Here is a 23,015-nt window from a genome sequence, read left to right as displayed (position 1 = left end):
GGGATGATGGAGTTTTATTGTCGTAGCAAAACCACGGTCCCACCCACCCAAATGGTAGGGCATCCATTTTACTGCTGTCAGTAGGTCCGTGCTTTTCCATAAAATTTCGAGCCACCTTACTAATAAAGTTGACATTCACCTAAAAGTCAAGTACGACCAGAGAGGAAAGACATCAAAAAAGAAGCGTACCCAAAAAAAAAAAAAAAGAAAAAAAAAAGAAAAAAAAAAAGAAAAAAAAAGAAAAAAAAGAAAAAAAAAAGAAAAAATTGTTTCGTTGGGAAAAGAAGCAAAAAGATAAGTGAGGGACCTTGAGTCGCGTCAGGAATTGAGCCCGACGTGGGGATCGAACCCACAACCTTGAGATTGTGATCTCTTAGTAAGAGTCTCACGCTCTACCGATTGAGCTAGCCGGGCCTCTTGTGGATGGGCGGTTACAGCCAAAATTCCCCTATTCTACCTTCCAGTCCCCGACATGCTAACCTCGAGTCGTCGGGCCTTTGCAGCTTCCCTTGTACGAATAACACCGGGCATAAGGACTTGCCATGTTGAAACGCCAATGACCTCCCTCCTCCCTGGTCCACGACACATAATCCCCTTTCTCGGAGCATCACAGCCTTATTTTCGCGAAGAAGAGAAACGAATGAGGAGTAAGGTCCAGATCCCCGACCCTTTACTACATCCTCGCACCCAGAGGGCGCGTCGGATGGTGTGGAGTTAAGTCATCGCCCGCGCTATCTCTTTGTAAAACGCCCGCGCAGACGACGTCAGTTTCTCTCGCGAGGGGTGGACGAAGAAAGATTCGCAGGATCTCGGGATGGTATCGTCGCTAGCAATTCGTAGGAATCGGGATCAAGGGCGAGGGGGTCGTTTTCGGAGACCTTGGGGCGCCGGTTGATCTTGACCTGCTGAAGACAGGCTGGCTGGTTCCAGGGGGGAGGAGTGAGTGGACCTGCTGGCGCCTCCGTGTCCGGGCCGAGATATTATCCGCGGGGGCAGCTTCAAGCTTCCACTTCTCTAGCTGCTCCACAGTCCAGTCCCCGTGCTCGCGGAGCCTTTGAAAGTAAAACCATCTTCACTTGGCACTCGGAGACGTGGAACCAAAACCGCGCCTAGGCGCGGAGGCTCTCCCAGCTCTGCGTCCACCGCCTCGATAATAGCGTTGGGAACCCACCCACATCCACGCGATCATCCGGAATGAAGCTGGAATCGCCTCCGGCCATAGCAACTCCACCCGCATCGGTGCGCCGGAACGTACCGGAGGCGACATGAAGAGCCCTGGGTGTCCGCCCGTTTGAGAAGAACTCGTCGGCGATGCATGTGTGGATATATTCATGGGGGGGCCAGGCAGCGTGATTATCATGCAATTAGTCGAAGACGAATACAAGGCCGTTGAAGGGAACACCGGAGATGCGATAAACGCCGACTCGAGGCTGTTGATTCTCCTCGTCAAAGCGGCCATGTTACTAAAGTTAAACGAAGAATCCAAAGCCATTTCCTACTTAGGTAGAAGGCTCGAGAAAGATATAACAGGAGATATACACATCTAGAGGGTCGCCGGGTGGTATGTCATACGGCGCCGCAAGGGAATATGGACTAGATCCGGCGGGAGTTGTGACTACGTCCATGGCTCTATGGCAGTGGTCATGGCCGTGGTCGTGATCGCCCTCGTGGTCATAGTTGCGGTCAAGGTCGAGGCCGAGGATAAACGCACCTAAATTTAGTAGTGTAGGAAGTAACCCGATCTCACTTGGATTTTGGCGGGGAATAGATGGTGCTATTCATAGGTTATAGGAAGGGTATGGTATTGTGAATGGGCTGTGACAGTCGTAATATATATTCCCTTATTTTAAGGCACAGCTATAAACCAACTATTCCCTATGTTACAAACAGCGTTTGACCCTACAAAACCTAGTACGATCAAAATCGTCCAAATAGGCGTAGATTCGTTGATTCAATCGACTCTGTAGAATCTCTGATTTGGTTCCAAAAGTCCTGCCTTACATCTTGTAAGATGGGCTCGGATGATGGCTACGGCTCGGTTGTGACGCTATCAACATTAGGTAGCTCGTCGAACATGAGGAGGAGGGCCATTAGCGTCCCGTCCGAGCTCCGGATCTCCCGGGACGGAGGTTTTGTTGCACGGCATTGACACCAGAGCAGTGTCCGCGGAATAACGGAACAATCTGAGAATTTCGAAAACGCTCGAGACTTTCTCAATTGACTATTCCTATGAAGATGCAACGTACAACGTACTCACATGAGCTTAGACAGTTAGTTACGGGACAGCCTCTGGTCTCACACATTACCAATGTGGCTTTGCGATTCAGAGCTCAATGACGTGCCCCAAAGGTGTGTTTACGAAGTGATTACGTGGTCAGAGTCCCTCAAGGCTGTACGACCTAGCTAATCAACTCCTAGATGCAGACCTAAACCACGGTCCGTACACCCGCGGATTAGAGTCGTGTTGGATTGGGCCACAATGGCCTGTCGCCGAGCCGCCCGTGCTCCCCAACAGACAACTCTGAGAGGGAACGGCATCGTAATCGGTCGAATGGACCGATTGAAAAACACTAAACGCATCCACCAATAACAGCATTGGGCGTTCCATTGGTGGGTGTGCCATGATGCTGGCCGAGTGTCTGACTGACGTTATGAGAATTAATTAGCTATCTGCTATAGTAATTACTGGTCCCTCGCATCCCTGTAATCCCTCCCCAAGCGGCAACCTAAGGTACGAAGTACCTTAGCTTCCGCAGCCATACCCTTCCGTGGTTCCGCCGACTTTTTTTTTCTTCTTTTGGTTCCAATTGAGCATTTTTTTTTCCCTGCGAATTAAATCTCCTTCCCCATCTCCAACCTCGACCTCCATCTTCCACTCGTCATTGAATCCCCTTGGTTTTGTGTATACATCATCGACAATGGCTCCCGTCTCGCGCATTGGCTCCTCCGCCCTGCGGGCGTCGCTTCGCGCTCCCGCTTTCAACACCCGGGTCACATCCTACAATGCTGCCCGCTGCTACTCGGCAAAGACTCAGGTAAGTCTGCTCTTCGACGTGGCGGAGATGCTCCAACGACGAAGCATCAAATCCATGGCTCCGGGGCAAATGGGCTAACGCATTTCTCGTCTTTAGACTCTGAAGGAGCGTTTCGCCGCGCTCCTGCCCGAGAAGATCGAGGAGATCAAGACCCTCCGCAAGTCAGTAGTCAACGCTCTCCTCGTCGATCTCGAGTTCACGACAATTCGGTACTAACAAGGTCATCTAGGGAGCATGGGTCCAAGGTCGTCGACAAGGTCACCCTTGACCAGGTCTATGGTGGTGCCCGTGGTATCAAGTGCCTCGTCTGGGAGGGATCCGTCCTTGACTCCGAGGAGGGCATCCGCTTCCGCGGCAAGACCATCCCCGAGTGCCAGGAGGTTCTCCCCAAGGCGCCTGGCGGCAAGGAGCCTCTTCCCGAGGGTCAGTCATCTCTCCCTCTCGTCGTCTTTTTTTCTTCTTCGATGGCGGTCAGCTTCGCTGATGGAGAGGCCACATGGTCGCTAACATGCAAGATTGGCAGGTCTTTTCTGGCTTCTCCTGACCGGCGAGGTCCCCTCCGAGCAGCAGGTCCGCGACCTCTCGGCCGAGTGGGCTGCTCGTTCCGACCTTCCCAAGTTTGTCGAGGAGCTCATCGATCACTGCCCGACCGACCTCCACCCCATGGCCCAGTTCTCCCTCGCCGTCACCGCGCTAGAGCACTCGTCCTCGTTTGCCAAGGCCTATGCTAAGGGTATCAACAAGAAGGAGTACTGGAGCCACACCTTTGAGGACTCCATGGACCTCATTGCCAAGCTCCCCAACATTGCCGCCCGCATCTACCAGAATGTCTTCAAGGGCGGCAAGGTCGCCCCTGTCCAGAAGGACAAGGACTACTCGTTCAACTTTGCCAACCAGCTCGGCTTCGGTGACAACCCCGACTTTGTCGAACTGCTCCGCCTTTACCTGACCATCCACACCGACCACGAGGGTGGTAACGTCAGCGCTCACACCACCCACTTGGTCGGCAGCGCCCTCAGCTCGCCTTACCTCTCGCTCGCCGCCGGCCTCAACGGTCTGGCCGGCCCCCTGCACGGCCTGGCTAACCAGGAGGTCCTGAACTGGCTCACCGAGATGAAGAAGACCATCGGTGACGACCTCAGCGACAAGGCCATCACTGACTACCTGTGGTCCACCCTGAACGCCGGCCGTGTCGTCCCTGGCTACGGCCACGCCGTCCTGCGCAAGACTGACCCTCGTTACACTGCCCAGCGCATCTTCGCTCAGGGTATGTAAACCCCTCCCCTCCCCTTGTGGGCCATTAGACTGTCCCTTCCTACGGCCGCCAAAAGCCGGTCTGGCTCGTGAAGCCCCAATTTTCACGCATGTGATTGGAGAAGGAAGACTAACACGCGTGTCCTACAGAGAAAATGCCTGAGGACCCCATGTTCAAGCTTGTCAGCCAGGTGTACAAGATCGCCCCCCAGGTCCTGACTGAGCACGGCAAGACCAAGAACCCGTATCCCAACGTCGACGCCCACTCGGGCGTCCTCCTGCAGCACTACGGCCTGACCGAGGCCAACTACTACACCGTCCTCTTCGGTGTATCTCGCGCCATTGGTGTGCTGCCCCAGCTGATCATTGATCGCGCTGTTGGTGCCCCCATTGAGCGCCCCAAGAGCTTCTCCACCGCCAAGTGGATCGAGATTGCCAACAAGCTGTAAGGCGGCAGGCAATTGAGACAAGGGGCGGTGTCGAGAACGGGGTGAAGGCCGTATTGGTGGAGTCCGGCACGGGAGATTTGAAAAGTACAAAAACGGGATGAGCAATTTTTCTGCGCAGCCGGGTGAATAGACGGAGTCGGGGAACTGACGATACCCATCGACTGCGCAATTTGTACAATAGTTACATGTCACGTTTACTCATGAACACCTGGGATCCAATGCCTAGGGTTGGGATAATAATGTCCCTGGGTTCCAAAAATAGCTTTTTCTTTTCTTAATTATCTATCGTTGCTGGACTTGAGATTGAACTCGACTCAAAAGTGCCATCATAGTTCAATTGTGCTTAATTGTGCTTAATAATCAACCCCGACTGAGCGACGGGTCCATATTTTGTAGTAATTGCGTTGAGGCGCCGGGTCTCCTTGTTGGGGATTGGATGAGAAAGTTGAGAAATTGTACCGAGTGCCTCATTGGATGTACCAGGTACCTCTGTTTTATCGGGACGTTAATTATTTTATTTTATTTTTTTGATGGGGAGGCAGGGGAAAGGAATGAATATCACGGGGTTTAAATTTGGCCCGTCCTTCACCTGAACTCACCCGATGGTACTTGACCACAATGTACTGCAAACCTCAACAGACACGAAGGAATGGGCTGTAATTCGCTTGTTAGACAGATCATGACTAACACATGTTCCAAGGCGAGCCTAGACTTCCATTCCTTGTCTTATGATAATATGAAAAGAAAAGAGGACAAACACACACAAGTTACGCCTCGTCTTCTAATGAGCGGCGCCTACTATGACCTCGACCTAGGAAGTGTAAAAAGAGCATGTTGTATTCGTATGTGTTTCTGCAGCCTGTGCAGGTACCTGCAACCGAGGTAACGATGATTGTCGCCAAGGGCCCGAAGGTTTCTCGCCAAGACAACGCCAGGGGCCATTGACAAGTGAAATAATTTGGGGCCAGGCAGGGCGAGAGTAATCTTCGTCCAAGGTACCGTATTGTCCAAGGTACATCGTACCTCGGTCGGGCAAGGGGGGTGGCTTAGGTCACGCAAAGGTCCGGCGTATTATTGTCCACGTGCTGGAGAGCAAGTCCATCCTCACGCGCGTCCGCACTCCTACGGAACCATCTCCTCCCATCATTTCTCATCTTCCACCAACTTCCCTCCGTACCCCTTTGACCTTCCATCACATATCTGCCACGCTCCCCCTCCCGTTTCGAATCGCGAGGCGTCGTCTTTTTGTACTAGCGTCCGTAATCACGCATACAAACCTACCTCCCTTTCCCGATCAGAATTCATCTACTCCTCCTGCATCCGACCCTCGGACCTTGGCCGAAAGAGCTCGACACCGACTTCCTCGGATACGGAATACATCAATAGTAGCCCAGCCTTCCCCAACCTCATCCCGTTTCGCTCTCTCTACATCTCGATCCTCCCCCATCTCCTCACAACCACCGCGTTTCTACGCCTCCACCATTCCCAAACAAAACTTTTATTTGCGAAGAAGCACCCTCTTCCCTTGGTCAGGGCCCCTTTCTTGAAAACCCAGCAAAGCCATGGTCGCCGTCGCACACGTTTCCGCTTCTGCCCCCCTCGGGGAGGCCACTCTGGAGAAGAAGCCCATCAAGTTCTCCAATCTCCTGCTAGGCGCAGGCCTCAATCTCTTTGAGGTCACCACCCTCGGTCAGCCCCTCGAGGTCGTCAAGACCACTATGGCGGCCAACCGTGGCGACGGCTTCACCACGGCTCTGGGTCGCATCTGGGCGCGCGGCGGTATCCTAGGCTGTAAGTCATACCGTGGATCGATTGTCTCCCGTCATTGGTTAGACGGGAAGAAAAAGCCCAGGTAACTGACATGTGCCCCCTATAGATTACCAGGGTCTCATTCCCTGGGCTTGGATTGAAGCCTCCACCAAGGGCGCCGTCCTCCTCTTCGTCGCCTCCGAGGCCGAATTCTACGCTCGCCGCGCGGGCGCCTCCGAGTTTGGCGGCGGAATCATCGGCGGCATCACTGGTGGCGTCGCTCAGGCTTACGCCACCATGGGCTTCTGCACCTGCATGAAGACGGTTGAGATTACCAAACACAAGATGGTCGCCTCGGGTCAGAAGCCCACTGGAACCTTCCAGACGTTCATGGACATCTATCGTCGCGAGGGCATCCGAGGCATCAACCGCGGTGTGAACGCTGTGGCTATCCGCCAGATGACCAACTGGGGTTCCCGTTTCGGCCTCTCCCGCCTCGCCGAGCAGGGCATCCGCCGTATGACTGGCAAGGAGGGCGGCGAGAAGCTCGGTGCCGGCGAGAAGATCCTGGCCAGCGCCATCGGCGGTGGTCTCAGCGCCTGGAACCAGCCCATCGAGGTCATCCGCGTCGAGATGCAGAGCAAGAAGGAGGACCCTAACCGCCCCAAGAAGATGACGGTTGGCAACACGTTCCGCTACATTTACGAAACCAACGGCATCCGCGGTCTCTACCGCGGCGTTGCCCCTCGCATTGGACTCGGCGTTTGGCAGACGGTTTGCATGGTTGCTATGGGTGATATGTGAGTTTGCCTGGCTCTTTTTCTTCCGCTCTTCCAAACTGCCCTTTGCTTTTACGACTGGGACACCAGCTAACCGCTTTCGCCACCTAATAGGGCCAAGACGTATGTTGAGAAACTTACCGGCGATAAGGTTACGGCTAAGCATTAAGAGATGGCGTTTATAAGGCGTGCTTGGAAGCCACTTGGGTTCTTAGAGATTATGTTTCATAGACAGATTTTTATTGTTCTTTTCGTATTGAGGGTTCTGGTCTCGCAAACAAGCCACTCTTGAGTTGCTTCACGGCAATTCTTTCATGGGCGCTTGTCATAAAGCAGGAATTGGGGCTGAGACGTAATACACTTTTGAAGGACGGGGATTCATTCCTCTTCTCGTCGCTATATTTTCACCCTATGATTTACTTTTCAAGTTTCTGGGACCCTCCATTCTATTCGCTCGCAGAGCCTATAAATGGCTAGATGGATGAGTAGGCGAGCGCCTGGTACACGCATTATCCGATTACATGTAGACATGTAGTCGTATTCCTTTGGCGCTTCTGAGTTCTTTCAGAGGGAGTCGGACGGGATGAGACTGTTTTCCGGTAGGGTGTTCAATCTGAACCTGGGTATCGAGCTATCTTGGTATCTAAGAGTACGGAACGCCGTATGCCTAGACCGTAGAGCACCTGGCATGATAATTTCCAGTGCCTTTGGAGATGGCGCTGGCATAGGTGTGCTGATGCCAAATAGCCCGGGAAGATGTCACTTTCGAATCCCTTTCCCATGACAATCAGAAGAACTGGCGGAGCTGGAGCTGCGGCGGTGCTCCGTTTCCAGACTTACTGTGTAGTTGAATGATGGCCTTGCTCGTGGAGGTCAACATCGATACGCAGGACGAAAACTGCCTGGAGCAACGTCCCCCATCTACAGGTCAACCAACCACCTGGGCAGCTATAGAGGTGGTACCGCGCTGACTTGTCCAATATGTTCATTAGGTCATTCTTGATGAGGGAAGTGATTTTCTCGATGCATCTGCCTATGATGCGCTCTCGACATTGGCCAGTCGCCTCTGTCCATACTGGCAAGAGTAGTCTCCTCGACATGACGGTTGAGCCGAGAAAGACGGACATAGGATCCAGGCCAAACACGACTGCCATTATTAGGGAGTCAAATTAACAGGCTGGGGCACAGAAAAGAGCAGGTATACCGTCTATCAAGGCAGGAACGACATACGTCGAGCCTTGGGAATGGAATTTCGATGCCCATATCAGTCATTATATCTTTCACTCCCCTAGGACTCATGGGATAGAAGCCTCCGCGTCGGGCATTCAACGCCTTAGAACGCCGCTGTCTGTGATCAGGTCGCATCCTTCTATGTCAACCCCGAGAACCTGCCAGCGTCCTCGGAGCCGTAAGCCCATCGAATTCCGAGCACATTGCACATGGTCCCAGACAAAATGTCCCAATAAGCACAATGACGTGGGTCGTGTGATACACATCCGAAGACATCTGTCTATGTCTTCAACTCCCGCAGTGTACAAGACCATCCGCGGTGGGTAAAGAACATACAGAATGGGGTCCAACATCTCAGATGTGATGGAACTACCTTTCATCATCGAGCTGAAGTTTGAACGAAGGATGACAGCGAGCGAGCTGCCTGGTATCACGCTGCCCTTGGCCTCCTCGCCATGGAGTAGACACAGAGGCAACTTGATATACCCCAACCCAGGAGCTTGCACAATTGACATCAAATAGGACTGCCTCGGCCAGGAGCAGCTTGCTGGGCAGATCTTTCATCTGTAGTAGAACCATATGGGGCATGACCTGATGGGGAGCCTGACCCGGGGTGAAATATATGGGGCATACTGAAAGGATCCACGCAGTTGAGCAAACGCCCGGAAGGCACGAAGGAACGCAGGCAGGCACGCGCGTAGAGGAGGAGCCGTGGATGCCTTGACCTACCTCCAGTCTTCCCCTGCCTTGCACTTGCCAGCCACCTGCCTTTATAAAGGCCTGACGCACACTTTCTGGCATCCGAGTCGGTCGCGAATTCGCTGCCTTATGGTGCAGTATGCATAGCCGCCGACTTGGATCGCAGACCGACTGGTTTGTGTACGTCGAGCTTACAATCCACAACGAGGTTGATCGACGTTTTCTTTTTTTCTTTTTTTCTTCTACCTCCCCTTACCTCCCATCTCTTTCTTGACAACATATTGTACGAGTGTATCGCTCGGCTTCTAGGCTCTTCTCTTTAATATCTTGTTCCCTCGTTCCGGGTGCGAAGGTTTTCTTGTTTGCTGCAAGATGTATAGTCGTGCTCGTTGAGTTCCGAATTGTTCACCCATCCCTCACGTGCACTTGGCGAGATAAGAGGAGAGGTCAGGACAGGAGCCCGCCCCAGTTCCTTGCTCACGTGATGCAATAGAATGGGCAGGGACGAGGGACGGACGTCATCTTCGAAGCGAGGGATTCGCACAAGCCGATAACATTTGGCTGTGAAAACAGGTCAGCACCTAATGATACCAGGCCTGCACCTGTTGGGACCTACAGATCATACTCTTTGATTCGTTTGCCATATGTTAACCGTCGAGGAGGTTGACAGCTGGGCCCAGCGTTCAAGAGGAACGAAGTCAAAGGAGAAACTGCGACGTCAACGACAGCCAAGTCAAAATAAATGGCTGAGACAAATTGGGATCACAGCCAAGAGGAGAATCTGGGGAAGGAATAGTCTTGGCAGCGCGATGTTGCAGACAGCCAAGCCTCGGTGCGACTTGGTACGCGTTTTTGACATCTTGGCGGACTTGGGAGATGGGTTCGCTCCCGGGGCAAGTTGACGACATGCCTCAACTGTCTCTTTTGACATTACATTTTTTTTCTCCTCCTTTCCTCGCCCTTTAAGTATTTTCTTTCTAGCTCTTCCATAGAAAGTCTGCATGGATTGGCCGGCTTGAGGACAGGCGGTACGAATCCTCTTCCTCTTCCTCCCCCACCGCTAACTATAGATATCAACACAAATTCAACGGCCGGGAAGGGACCTCCATACACTAGCTGCGAATGATTGCAGCTCTGTAGTGCCAAGAATTAAATCACCTTCTCCCGGGCGTGGGTCTCTTAGGAAGAGATCCTCGAACTCGAGTCGTAGAAGACCACTAGTCACTCTATACGAGCTCGGAATAAACCGTCTTGGGTCGTTAAGGCTAAGCCCCGGAGCTCGTGTTATCGCGATGGTTTGGACACAAACCGGACTCAGAACCGGTTGAGCCTGGGCCGCCATTGCTCGGGTAGTCATTCCTGGGCGAGTGCTTTTCTCCGCCTTCCACTTCTCGATGTCGATATCTGGCGACTGCAAACTCATTTTTATAAGCAGTATAATCTTAACGTCGAAATTTGATGCCGTAAACCACCACCTTGCTTTATTCCTCAGAGACGGCCATGTCTGTGTATAGCCTGCTTCAATGACCAAGGTCGGAAAATCATCCTCCTCTGGGCGTAGGGAAATAGGTTTTCGGCTCGCATCCCCCTCTCCTTGCGCCTTCCGGTTGCCAGCGTGATCAAGCTGACGATAATCCGTCTTACCGGTACAAATAAGCTCGTCCTCTAGCTGTATCTTGAGCAGGAGACGCTCAATATGGGCGTTAAGCTGGGCATGGAGACGCTCATGTTTCAGGGTTGGAATAGATATTAGTAGAAGCTGGGATTCCGAGGTATAGAGAGATAATCGAAACTTCCGTCCTAATTTCTCCCGGGCTGAGTAGATTTGATTGAAGTCCTTGTCGGATACACCTCGGAATGTGACAGTATCGCCTTCAACGTTGGAAAGTTTCTCTAGGAGATCTTTAATACCAGCATAAGGAAACTCTGCGTATAGGCTATTAGCGAGAATAATTTTAACCCGACAAACATTCCGTACCAGGGGGTGGCAGTAACGAGGCCGCGGCAGCCGTTGTCTTTGCCACTGGCAGCGCTGTCGACTTCGACGTAGTTCCAAGTGATGTGTTTCTGCTGGCAGAAGAGTCCATGTTGAATCAAGATGCATAGAAGCGAGGATTGATTGAACTGAGTCACTTCGGTCATTATTGTCGTATGAAGGTGTAAGGATTGTGAATGTGGATGGATTGTGCAAGGTATCCCAGCAACTCATCCGGCAGTGGAAGTACGAATACTTCGTCCTTAGGCAACCAGCAGGGGCCGGGTCCAACAGACCAATCGCCTTGCTAAGCATATCAGACATAATGCAACTACGAATACAACGTACGAAGTACAACGTAAACATTTGAGAATGTTGCTGCCTCAACGTCAGTGTGACCTTAGATATAGTGTACTGAGCGATTTATGCCGAGATTTGACCAACGCTTCCACTTAATCAGGTGGGAAGAAAGGGTGCAAGTGCAACGCTGGCCTAGATCGATCGGTCGCTTAGGTGGAAATTCGAGCCTGTGGAAGACAGGCGGTGTGGTAGGATTCAATTTTATCCCAGAAGCTATCACGAACTCGTTACAGGTGTGATCACTGCGAAGCAGGTTTTGGAACAAGCAATCAGCTGTCCCAAAAATATTATGCACTTGATCAGATGCACCTGGTTTGCGGCGTGGCCGAGCGTTCGGCAATGACGGCACCGAAAAATCCCCGTAGGCAAGGTGGGTACCTTGGATACTGTGCGTAATAAACAGAATCACTGTGCGATGAACGCCCTACTGAACCACGATTTGTTCCTTGACTATCGCGTGTACACCTCTCCAGGGATTAAATACGTTAGTTTGTATATAATGTGATATAACTGGTTAGGGATCGGCACTAGCCCCGCAGGTACAGGTACATCTAAATCTAAGGGAAACACTAGTATTATAAGGTATATATACTTATTTAAATTTTCAATTCCTTGCCTTAACACCATTAATAGTCTGTATCACCGCTATCCCTCTTAATAACCTAACGCAGGCGGTATAGCATAGAAAGAGCTAAAGACTCTAAGAAATTCGGATTAATCGCCTCCTAAGTAGCCTCGATAGCTATCTTTAGTTCCTCTCTTCCTATCCATTAAAGCTATGGATACTATAACTCTATCCAGCTCTTTATATACGCCCAGACGTTTTTAATAGGCGCTAGATCAGGCGAATAGGGCGGGAAATCTATTAGTATAATATCATAATCATAGAACCAGGTCTTAACCTTTCTGGATCTATGGGCGGGGGCGTTATCGTGTTAAAATATCTTATATAAAAGACGCTCTTCCATAAAGCGAAGAACCTATAGGCAAATAAACTCAACGAATCCATCCCTATTAACGCCTCCATAATTCCGAGGCCAGATAAAAGAAGGGCCTTTTATACGCCCTATAAAGCAGCCCCAGAATATCTATCCCTCTAGATTTCTTCGTAGCAGTGGGTAATCTTCAGGGCGTTCTATATCGTTAATAGTAACCCACTACTTTTAGAGAGGGTCGTTAATAGCCTAGGTTTCGTCGGCTATAACGATAGGATAATTAACCTAGTCGTCAGGGTTTAGAAGAAGCTCTAGTATATCCGCTATAAAGGATAGACGCTTACGCCTATACTCTTCTATTCTAGGAATTCATCGAGGGCGGATACGACGTTTATATCGTAGATCTTTTATAGTAGACTATATAGCTATATCGCTACACGAGGAGAGACCAGGCATAAGAAAGCGTAGATCTCCCTAAGCGTTAATACGATGGTTTGGATCTTCTTAAACCTAGTCGTGAATCCGTTATCGTATAGGCGTACGAATCTTCTTCCTTCATAACCTAAACCTCTATAGCGTCACCTGTTCGCAGGCTCCTTAGACTTAGCGTGCCGTGATAACCTGCTTCGTAGTTATAGAGGCAGTAGCTGCTATATCGTGATAAGACTATCCTGCGATACGATATAGGCCACGAAGCTCTAGCCGTATATCTTTAGATAGTTCCTTTACTCGTGGATTCCGGAGCGGTAGTAAGGTATTATAACGAGTAGCCTGGATAGAAGCTATATTTATACGGCTCTATCGTTCCGTAGAAGGCGAGGCAGGAGGGATAAAAATCCTTTTATTAGGTTAAATACTAGTAGCGTTATTATCTAATATAGGCAGGCGACGGAGCCACGAGGTCTTAGGCGTAGTTAGGCGTTATATCTTAATTTCCTTGTTATCCTAAGGCAGGCGTACGGGAGGCTGTTCGTTAATAGAGGTCATCGTAAAGAGCTTATTCTGATAAATCTATTAATATCTTTAAAATACGGATCGTTAAAAAATTAATAAAGTTGTGACTGGTTAAAGTTAGAGGGTTTTTGGTGGTCTGTACGAAATATGGGCAGGAAGTGGTGATGGCTTTAGATGTCATTTACCTGATTAACGTTAGTCTTATACCGTTATACTGCTTTGTACCTCTCTATACAAATTTGTATGGAAAGATACCGATCGGCGCTGTAAACCAATGATCGCTTAGGTTATGGGACCAAGTCACAAACTAACGTATTTAATCCCTGGAGAGGTGTACGAATAGAATACACTTGGAAAAGTGGAATTGGGATTGTAATTCTGGAAGAGTCGGCATTTCGAGTATTAATGTGTGGAACTCGTTCAGGAACATCCCAACACGGTTCCTGGATGACGCAATCTTGAGACGCTGACGGGTGTAAACAAAAAAAAAAAAAACAGAAGACGAACCGGCACGGATGCAAAGCGGATCTGAAAATGCGAATGAGCGGATAAGTAATCTTGCGAGTTATCCCCGGATGCTTGGCGACCAGTGTACTGTGGTTCTCTTCTCGTAATCGAGCTGTGCATGCCTTCAGTGACCATCACAAGTCGGGAGAGGTCCATTTTATCTTGGATACAGAGGAGATCGTGTTGTAAAGTAGGCGGCTGTTGTTGGATAGCAGACGACTGCGTAGAATTGGATTTACTAAGACCATGGAAGGCGACGATGTAAGGTACGGTGACCTGCATGGAAATGCAACAACGAGTACGGATTCATTTGAAGACGAAATTCCTCAGCGGGCTTTGGAATGAAGTCGAGGGCGTCGGAAACAGCTTCCCAAAAGAGTCTTATGGACTGGACTGACACCAGCAAAGCTTCAGGGGTGACCCCGGACTTTAATAACAGTCGCTTAATCGGCAGCCAAGCCAGCCAAGAGTAGAGAATGGGGACAGAAAGCTTGTCACAAGACGGTTGCGATCGATTTGACCGTGACCTCTTGGCCTGTCTTGGCTCCAGCATGGCTTGCCTGCAGTGGTGTGTGTGTGTGTGTCACATTTGTCGAGTCAACGCCATGATGATGCTAATGATGATGATGCAAATGAAAAAGATAGAAGAGCGAAGCATCGACAATAAGCCGCAGGAGGAAATAGCCGCGGGAAGAGGTGCGAATGGGGGTCGCTGAACTTTTGAAAGCATCGGGGTCATGCACCAGGAGAGAAGACTGGTCTAGCCGGCTGACCGCCAGATCAAGTCGAAAATTTTCCTTGTCGCGGGATTGATCTGCCTCATTTCCCCTCTCACGATGTTGTTCTGAACATGACATGAACCTCGCAACGCGACTGTTTTACAGCAAAGGTGAAGGTACGGGACGTGTATGGAGTACAAGGCGTAAAATCGCGCAGTGGTCCCGGCTGTGTCCGAAAACCCATACTCAATTCAGGCACAAGAAACGGGACCACAGAGCCGTACGAGGCGAGAACCGGACAGAAACTCAAGCTGTCCAAATCCATGTACTGAGTAGTACCCACTGCCCCACTGCAGACAAGCTTTTCCGAGGCCCATGGGGATACAGTATACACACACAGTACCGCGCAGTATTCAATCACCGTGTGCCTGCGTGGTTTATCTGGTGCGTGATGAATTGGGGTGGATACGTGGATCGTCCGGCAGTGACCCACACACCCTAGGACTGACAGGACTGACTGACTTCAGGTTGGGTTTACATGCACGGTGTTATTGTGTTTCTGGGGAAGCGAAGCAATCCTGGTGCTTTGTGGTTCGCAAGAAATGCCGACTTGTACAACGTATGCGCCGCACTGTGAGGGCAATACTTTGTACGTTGTACAGCGGGAACAACGTGGACGTGGTAATACATTGTATGCGTCTGGTTTGAGCGGGCAAGATCTGAATAATAATCCCTTGCCATAAGCTCAAGCTTGCTTGCACCCTCGGACGTTTTTGGAGCTTCCTCGGGAACGGAACTTGCTCGCTTTTGCCTCTTTTCAGGTTCGTCTTTTTGGTCTTTTTGTCCCCATGCGACGAATTGAGTCCTTCACATTTTGACCCCCATTGCCACCCACGATGGGTCCCCGCATGTTTGAACATGGGACCGCCAGACGATACATGCCGGATGTGGTCAAAGTACGGATACATTCCATTGCACAGGCCCCACTGCCATGTCCTCTATCTGCTATATCGAGGGAACATCTAGCTAGCAACGGTCTAAGTGTCTAGTACGAGGGACCTCCCGTGAAACTGGCCGTCCGTAACGCGAACCATTTGTACACCCTACACGCTACATCCTTCGTCATCGGTAGTGTCCGCCTTTTTTGAGCTCCGCGGAATCAAATTTCCATCCATGTACGTACTCATCAGAGCACCGAGTCCATGACCTGAACCCGGATAGGGAGTGAGTGCATAACATTCAGGGATCAAAACATGAAAGAAAAAAAAGTGTCGACTTTGGTGACTTACTCGCACACCCCCGGGCTAGATGGATGGGGGAAGAAGGGCGTCTGCCATTGTTGATCTCCCAGCAGAGGTACAGTACATCTTGTAGCATACGGATATATCGTGGCCATTGTCACTCACGGTACTGCGAGAATATTCCGTTCGCCGTTCTAGGGCCAGCCTTTTTCCACCGACTGGCCATACTTAGTCGACCGAGGCGGCGGAAGCGACGGCAGTACGTACATACACACATGAAAAGTTGCCCGTGTCGTGGTTCCCATGGCCCCGCTCCCATAGAACTCTGTTTTCGTTTTTAAAGAAGGAGGCTGCCACCTCTTTTTCCATCCCGCTTTCTATTTCTTCTTTTTCTCCTTACCCACGACGACTTCCTTGGAGTCTCCTTTTCGTTCTACCCCTTTCGTGTGGTGCTCTACCCTCTCCCTCTTCCCACTTCCTTCTCCTCAACTACCTCTTCTCTCTTCCTCCCCATATCGACAAATACACCACTTGTCTTCCGGCTTTTTAGTCGCAACACAGTCGTGAGGCCTTTTCAGTAAAGCCTCTCAAACCTTAACCTAATCCGAGTGGATTGGCCACTTTGAGTGGGAGCCTTATATAAGGGCCGTCGCCCTGCATTCCCCACAAGGTCGATAAACCAAGAAGAGAACGTCTGGCCTGTTAGTCGAACAAGCTTGCTGGCCTTTTTGGCAACTTGGACGTCAGTCTTTCTAGACACAAACTCTTACACCTGTCAACGACCCAACGACTTCGATTCTAGATCGATATCGATAAACCTACCCATCGTCTGTTCACATAGTCAAGTCGGCTTTCAACTTTACCATGGCGGAAAAGAATTTTTCTGCTGCCACTCCGGCGGCAGGAGATGCGCCCTTGGAATCTTACAGAGAGAAAGAGTCGCCAACTTCATCGGACCATGAGCCCGTTCCCAAGAAGCCCGTGCAACAAGGCGACGAGAATGACGAGGATATGGACGCCCTCATCGAGGACCTCGAGAGCGAAGATGGTCATGTCGTCGACGAAGAAGAAGGTACGCTCCCAAAATACATCTGAACCTTTCAAAAAGTCATTGCTGGGGACGTGGATCCTTTGCAATTGGAAAACATTGGGCTAATTATTTTTCTTCAGACACAACTCCTGGCGCGGCACGAACCATCCCTGAGGACCAGCTCAATACCGATACCCGAATTGGTCTTTCTGAGCAAGAGGTCACTGTCCGTCGTCGCAAGTATGGTCTAAACCAGATGAAGGAGGAGAAAGAGAATCTTATCCTCAAGTTCGTAAGTAGAGCCCCATCATGACGCTTGATGCCCGTGTTTCGCGTGTGTTCCTGTCGAGTCTAACTGGACATGCTCTGCTAGTTGATGTACTTTGTTGGCCCTATTCAGTTCGTCATGGAGGCCGCCGCCGTCCTAGCTGCCGGTCTCGAGGACTGGGTCGACTTTGGTGTCATCCTGGCCCTGCTCCTCCTGAACGCAGTCGTCGGCTTCGTCCAGGAGTTCCAGGCAGGAAGCATCGTCGACGAGTTGAAGAAGACACTCGCTCTCAAGGCAGTGGTCATTCGGGACGGTCGCGTTCAGGAAATCGAGGCCCCCCAGGTCGTCCCCGGCGATATCCTCCAGATCGAGGAGGGCACCATTGTACCTGCCGACGGCCGCATCGTGACCGAGGATGCCTTTGTGCAAGTCGATCAATCGGCCATTACCGGTGAATCCCTGGCGGTTGACCGTCACAAGGGAGACACTCTCTATGCGTCGTCGGCTGTCAAGCGTGGCGAAGCCTTCATTATCGTCACTGCTACCGGTGACTCGACATTCGTCGGCCGTGCCGCTGCTCTCGTTAGCGCTGCCAACAGCGGTACTGGTCACTTCACCGAGGTCTTGAACGGTATCGGAACCACTCTCCTGGTTTTGGTCGTCATGACCCTCCTGGTCGTTTGGGTTGCCAGCTTCTACCGCTCCAACGACATTGTGACCATTCTGCGCTTCACCCTGGCCATTCTCATTGTTGGTGTTCCCGTCGGTCTCCCCGCCGTCGTAACCACCACCATGGCCGTCGGTGCTGCTTATCTGGCCAAGAAGAAGGCCATTGTGCAGAAGCTCTCCGCCATTGAGTCGCTGGCCGGTGTTGAAATCCTCTGCTCCGACAAGACGGGAACTCTGACCAAGAACAAGCTGTCGCTCGCCGAGCCGTACACGGTCGACGGAGTTGACCCTGAAGATCTGATGCTCACTGCCTGTCTGGCTGCCACCCGCAAGAAGAAGGGTATGGACGCCATCGACAAGGCCTTCCTCAAGTCTCTCAAGCACTATCCGCGTGCCAAGAGTGTCCTGAGCAAGTACAAGGTTATCTCGTTCCATCCCTTTGACCCCGTCTCGAAGAAGGTCACGGCCGTCGTCGAGTCCCCGACTGGCGAGCGCATTACCTGCGTCAAGGGAGCCCCTCTGTTCGTTCTCAAGACGGTCGAGGAGGATCATCCGTTGGATGAGGCTGTCGACATCGACTATAAGAACAAGGTTGCTGAATTCGCCACCCGTGGTTTCCGGTCCCTCGGTGTTGCACGCAAGCGTGGCGAGGGTAACTGGGAGATTCTTGGTATCATGCCTTGCTCCGATCCCCCGCGACACGATACCGCCCGTACTGTCAACGAGGCCAAGAATCTCGGTCTCTCTGTCAAGATGCTCACTGGTGATGCTGTCGGGTAAGTATCAGCGTGATACCGAAAGACAAGAAAAAAAAAAAAAACTGACAGGTTCTTTAGTATTGCTCGCGAGACGTCTCGTCAGCTAGGTCTCGGCACCAACATCTTCAATGCGGACCGTCTTGGTCTTGGCGGCGGAGGTGACATGCCCGGCTCTGAGGTCTATGACTTTGTTGAGGCCGCCGATGGATTCGCCGAAGTTTTCCCCCAGCATAAGTGTGAGTTGAAAATCATCCGTCCCACCTTGACTGTGGGCTCCAAAATGACTGACTTGGTACGATGCAGACAACGTCGTCGAGATTCTGCAGCAGCGTGGCTACCTTGTTGCCATGACTGGTGACGGTGTCAACGATGCTCCCAGTCTGAAGAAGGCGGACACGGGTATTGGTAAGAAACCCCCCTCTCCCCCCGGCTATTTCGAAGTGATTTGTGCTAACAAATGGTGAAGCTGTCGAGGGTGCCTCCGATGCCGCGCGCTCGGCCGCCGATATCGTCTTCCTGGCCCCCGGTCTTGGAGCAATCATTGATGCTCTGTCAGTACCACCCACCCCCATCTAGTCATGTAACAAAAGTCCAATGTCGCTAACTAGAAGTATAGGAAAACATCGCGTCAAATCTTCCACCGCATGTACTCCTACGTCATCTACCGTATCGCTCTTTCCATCCATCTTGAGATCTACCTGGGTCTTTGGGTAAGTTTTGACCAAGTTCAGGCGCGCTTGGTGAACAGGGTGACATGGAGGGTTGCTGACTTGGATCCTGTTAGATTGCGATTCTGAACCGGTCGCTCAACATTGAGCTGGTCGTCTTCATTGCCATTTTCGCTGATATCGCTACCCTGGCTATCGCCTACGACAATGGTAAGTTTCTTCAGTCAGGAGTCAGGTAGAGTCGTTGGGAAAATGACGGATTTGCTAACGTAACCCCTTGCAGCTCCGTACAGCCGCACCCCTGTCAAGTGGAACCTTCCCAGACTTTGGGGCATCGCCATCATTCTTGGCATTGTGCTCGCGATCGGTACCTGGATTACGGTCACGACGATGTACGCGCACGGCCCCAACGGTGGTATTGTTCAGAACTTTGGCAACATGGACGAGGTTGTGTTCCTCCAGATCAGCCTGACGGAGAATTGGCTCATCTTCGTTACTCGCGCCAACGGACCGTTCTGGTCGTCGATCCCGTCGTGGCAGCTGGCGGGAGCCATCCTGATTGTCGACATCATCGCCACGTGCTTCTGTATTTGGGGCTGGTTCCTGGGCGGCGACCAGACCAGCATCGTGGCTGTGGTCCGTGTCTGGATCTTCTCGTTTGGCGTCTTCTGCGTGTGCGCGGGTGTTTACTACCTCCTCCAGGACAGCAAGGGCTTCGACAATCTGATGCACGGCAAGTCGCCCAAGGGATCGCCGAAGCAGCGGTCGCTGGAAGACTTTGTCGTGTCTCTGCAGCGCGTGTCGACGCAGCACGAGAAGTCGCAGTAAATCAAGCCGTGTGTGCGATGAAGAGCGGCAGCGGGGGGCAAATGAAGCAAGGAAAGACTGTCACCTCTCGCCCACCGGGTGTTGATTTACTCTTTCATGTTCCGGCCCAGATCGCGGGCCCCCCTTTTTTTTTCGTCTTTGGTCTAGATCATGCGGTGTCTACTTTACATGGATAATTGCACCTGACTGGATTGAGGAGATGAGACGCGGTGATGGAAGTCGATTGGGAGTTTTAAGAGTATAGGAGTGTTCCATACCCTGTTAGATTCAGTTTAATACTAGTATGTTAGACAAAGGGGAAAAAGACAAAAATTAATAAAAAACCCATTCAATATAATTTAATGCGTGAGGAAAATCGTCGAAATGGCGTTCCAAGAGCTAAGGTCCGTCCGAACCATCTCACGTGACTTGGAAGCGTACTAAGCACTTCGTAGGTACTAAATTACTTCCATGGACAGCCCAGAAGGACAAACCCACGATGCAGAACTCATCGCGAACGAAGAGGGAAAAATGAAAAAAGAAGAAGAAACAAAATTTCATTTGTACTAGGCCAAGTATGGTTATCGAAATCGAGTTCAGAATCCGACGTCAAAATCCATCAGTCCATCATCCATCGCCGAGTTAGGACATTGAAGTTCTCCTCTCAACCGAACGACACGACATGATGAATGTGCAAATCCCAGGGTATTATTACGGTATCAAGCTACCATTCTTGCAATCTCCCCATCTCCTTCACCAGCTGGCCGACTAACACGGGCTAGACGAGGAGAAGAAAAAGTACTTCAAGATCGAAAAGGCCCAGACGGCGCCCACGCAGGCCGCATGGTCCGCGGACAACGTCAAACGGCGGAGATTGGAAAACCAGTCGGCACGGGCGGACCGGAAGCGCGCCGAGCTGACCAGGCGGCACATCAGGCGGTCTCGTGTCCTGGGGGAGCCCCGGCTCGGGGGGATTCTGGGCCGGCAGCTCGGCGTGGCTACGCCGTCGTCATGGCCGTTCTCCTACTCCTCTGCCGCCCCGTCGTTGCGCGACGACGTGCCTGGTGCTGTGTGGGCTGCTGGTCTCGTGGACAAGGGGCATGTGCCTTTTGCGCCTAGTTTCGCGGCTGAGCGGTTTCCCAATGTGCCGTGTTTCTGGGTGGGAGGGCAGGATGAGAAGACTGGGTTAGGGGTTGCGTATGCTTGTGAGCTTTTCAGTCTTGCGTTGCGAAGGGGTTTCGTCCCTTTCTTCTTTCTTCTTATTCCTTCCCAAGTATGTAGAGTCGGAACTGATGCTGATGATATGGTGTCCCTGTTCTTCCCAGCCCCGGCTGAGCAGATGCTGTCGAGCATATACATTCCTACAGATGAAAATGGGAGGTATGTGAGACGGAAAGCTGTTAGAATGCATCTTCTCGCTTCACCGCATGCTCATTCCAAGGTCCCAATACTGACCTACATGCTATCCAGTATATCCTACATTACTGATGGCTTTGGCCGTCGCGAAAGAAGGCTTCAGCACTACCCCGAACCTTCTCCCTACCACCAGCTCTCTTCCATCACCTATCACGGGCCTTCAAACCGCATGATCTTCACGTCCGACCAACCTCAGACCAGACCAGGCCTCTGGTTATTCTCCCCGCGTCAAAGTACGCCGCAGGATGGCCGCCCACTTTGGCTGCTGGGCGAACATGAAGGTAGCCGCCACAACCTCCCCAATCATCATTGCTCCCTCGGATGCGACGGTCAGAAGCTGACCTCAGACCATCTTGCCCCTGGGTGAAAACAAAAAGCTTTCAATCAGATAACCACTCTACAGCCTGCTCGGAGATTTCACCGTCCTTGTTCCGTGCACCACGCCGTTCCCGCCCCGGACTCGGCCTCCGATCTCGTCTGCACCCTCGGCACCGACTTTGGCATCCTCCACCTCGACGCCCGCGATAACCTCGGTTGGCTAACCGGCGACCCGATATCCCTTTCCCATGAAAAAAAGGGGAGCCGCCCCGTTCCCAAAGATGTCCTCGCTCAGTGTTTCCATGCCACAAACCCGTCCCTCCTCCTCGCCGGCACCCGAGCTTCCTCCGTCCACCTCATCGACCGCCGTGCGCCTCCGGGGTCTTGGTCGTCCTTCCGCCACAGCAGCTCCGTCACGCATCTGCGCTGCCTTGAAGGGAGTGCTGGGTCAAGAGGGAGCCACCCGCACCATGTCCTCGTCGCGGGGTTACAGTCCAGCCTATGCATCTACGACTTGAGGTATCTCTCGCCCCCTCCCACCCAAACCCAACCCTCCCAGCCGCAACCACCACCCCACTTGCCAAGAGGAAGCAATACCGCCCACCCTTCTACCCATCGGCGCCGTCGCAGGCCGAAATCCGGTTCCACGTTCCTCCGGTATGATTCGGACCCCGGGACCTCGGCTGCTCAGAACAACAGAAACAACAGAAACAGCATCGCAAGGAACGATACCCCCGCGCAAACCAATCCCACCGGCGCGAGGACGAATGTAACAGACGCAGACAGAGACACCGGCGCAGCGGCCCGGCCCGTTCTCACGTTCCCGGCCTACCGCAACGCAGCTCACGTCCACATTGGCTTCGATCTCGACCCCGCCACGGGTGTCGTGGCTGCCGCCCACGACGACGGCCGCGTGGCGCTCTACTCTCTCGCGTCCGGCCAGCGGCTGCGATCACCCGTAGTCGACGCCGTGTGTGCCCCAGCGCCCGTCAGGAGCCTCATGTTCCAGGCCATGCCGAGGGACCGGCATGCGAGTCTGTGGGTCGGCATCGGGACGTCGCTGCGCAAGTTCTCCGTAGGGTCTCAGGGGGTGGATGATGAGTGCTAGGGTGTTGTGGCCGTTCGACGGAAAACTGATTCGTCTTGTTTTTCTGTTCCGTGCGTCTACAAGCGTGTCTCATGAGTGCCGCACATT

The 23,015-nt window shown here is 52.0% G+C and overlaps 7 protein-coding genes and 1 non-coding gene across 8 annotated transcripts; 5 read left to right on the top strand and 3 right to left on the bottom strand.

The window, feature by feature from the left end:
* Positions 1 to 6: 6 nt before the first annotated feature.
* Positions 7 to 1,019, top strand: ACRALDRAFT_2049242 (uncharacterized protein; the record flags this gene model as incomplete). Its single annotated transcript, XM_071021565.1, has 4 exons — positions 7 to 76; positions 147 to 185; positions 323 to 365; positions 409 to 1,019. The coding sequence occupies 4 exons, from the start codon at positions 7 to 9 to the stop codon at positions 716 to 718; spliced, it is 462 nt and encodes a 153-aa protein (XP_070872795.1). The 3' UTR covers positions 719 to 1,019.
* Positions 319 to 1,782, bottom strand: ACRALDRAFT_212207 (uncharacterized protein; the record flags this gene model as incomplete). The annotated part of the gene is made up of 11 exons (XM_071023840.1): positions 319 to 356; positions 390 to 416; positions 458 to 508; positions 538 to 594; positions 688 to 737; positions 790 to 905; positions 950 to 1,070; positions 1,168 to 1,301; positions 1,383 to 1,442; positions 1,542 to 1,629; positions 1,748 to 1,782. The coding sequence occupies 11 exons, from the start codon at positions 1,780 to 1,782 to the stop codon at positions 319 to 321; spliced, it is 777 nt and encodes a 258-aa protein (XP_070872794.1).
* On the bottom strand, positions 329 to 414 carry ACRALDRAFT_t235. Its single transcript has one exon. It is a non-coding gene; the product is annotated as a tRNA-Lys (tRNA).
* Positions 1,783 to 2,803: 1,021 nt separating the features above from the next.
* On the top strand, positions 2,804 to 5,063 carry ACRALDRAFT_1043988 (uncharacterized protein). The gene is made up of 5 exons (XM_071015335.1): positions 2,804 to 3,035; positions 3,132 to 3,196; positions 3,265 to 3,458; positions 3,559 to 4,302; positions 4,440 to 5,063. The coding sequence occupies exons 1-5, from the start codon at positions 2,919 to 2,921 to the stop codon at positions 4,736 to 4,738; spliced, it is 1,419 nt and encodes a 472-aa protein (XP_070872793.1). The 5' UTR covers positions 2,804 to 2,918; the 3' UTR covers positions 4,739 to 5,063.
* Positions 5,064 to 5,829: 766 nt separating this feature from the next.
* ACRALDRAFT_1065024 (uncharacterized protein) lies at positions 5,830 to 7,720 on the top strand. Its single transcript, XM_071017085.1, has 3 exons — positions 5,830 to 6,529; positions 6,615 to 7,287; positions 7,381 to 7,720. Exons 1-3 carry the CDS (start codon positions 6,301 to 6,303, stop codon positions 7,433 to 7,435), a joined length of 957 nt encoding a protein of 318 aa, XP_070872792.1. The 5' UTR covers positions 5,830 to 6,300; the 3' UTR covers positions 7,436 to 7,720.
* Positions 7,721 to 10,138: 2,418 nt separating this feature from the next.
* On the bottom strand, positions 10,139 to 11,738 carry ACRALDRAFT_1065025 (uncharacterized protein). The gene is made up of 2 exons (XM_071017086.1): positions 11,174 to 11,738; positions 10,139 to 11,121 (listed from the first exon to the last, which is right to left on the bottom strand). Exons 1-2 carry the CDS (start codon positions 11,280 to 11,282, stop codon positions 10,280 to 10,282), a joined length of 951 nt encoding a protein of 316 aa, XP_070872791.1. The 5' UTR covers positions 11,283 to 11,738; the 3' UTR covers positions 10,139 to 10,279.
* A 4,445-nt stretch (positions 11,739 to 16,183) lies between these two features.
* ACRALDRAFT_1065026 (uncharacterized protein) lies at positions 16,184 to 20,451 on the top strand. Its single transcript, XM_071017087.1, has 9 exons — positions 16,184 to 16,958; positions 17,057 to 17,208; positions 17,290 to 18,629; positions 18,690 to 18,847; positions 18,915 to 19,016; positions 19,078 to 19,162; positions 19,228 to 19,321; positions 19,396 to 19,489; positions 19,563 to 20,451. The coding sequence occupies exons 1-9, from the start codon at positions 16,751 to 16,753 to the stop codon at positions 20,105 to 20,107; spliced, it is 2,778 nt and encodes a 925-aa protein (XP_070872790.1). The 5' UTR covers positions 16,184 to 16,750; the 3' UTR covers positions 20,108 to 20,451.
* A 19-nt stretch (positions 20,452 to 20,470) lies between these two features.
* On the top strand, positions 20,471 to 22,928 carry ACRALDRAFT_1071834 (uncharacterized protein; the record flags this gene model as incomplete). Its single annotated transcript, XM_071017901.1, is given in 5 exon segments — positions 20,471 to 20,490; positions 20,501 to 20,505; positions 20,869 to 21,466; positions 21,557 to 21,735; positions 21,880 to 22,928. The coding sequence occupies 5 exon segments, from the start codon at positions 20,471 to 20,473 to the stop codon at positions 22,926 to 22,928; spliced, it is 1,851 nt and encodes a 616-aa protein (XP_070872789.1).
* Between the last annotated feature and the right edge of the window lie 87 nt (positions 22,929 to 23,015).

This window comes from Sodiomyces alcalophilus (assembly GCF_042370955.1).
Source record: "Sodiomyces alcalophilus JCM 7366 unplaced genomic scaffold ACRALscaffold_7, whole genome shotgun sequence".
In the NCBI taxonomy this organism is placed as follows: domain Eukaryota; kingdom Fungi; phylum Ascomycota; class Sordariomycetes; order Glomerellales; family Plectosphaerellaceae; genus Sodiomyces; species Sodiomyces alcalophilus.
This window is presented reverse-complemented; position numbering and strand designations above follow the sequence as displayed.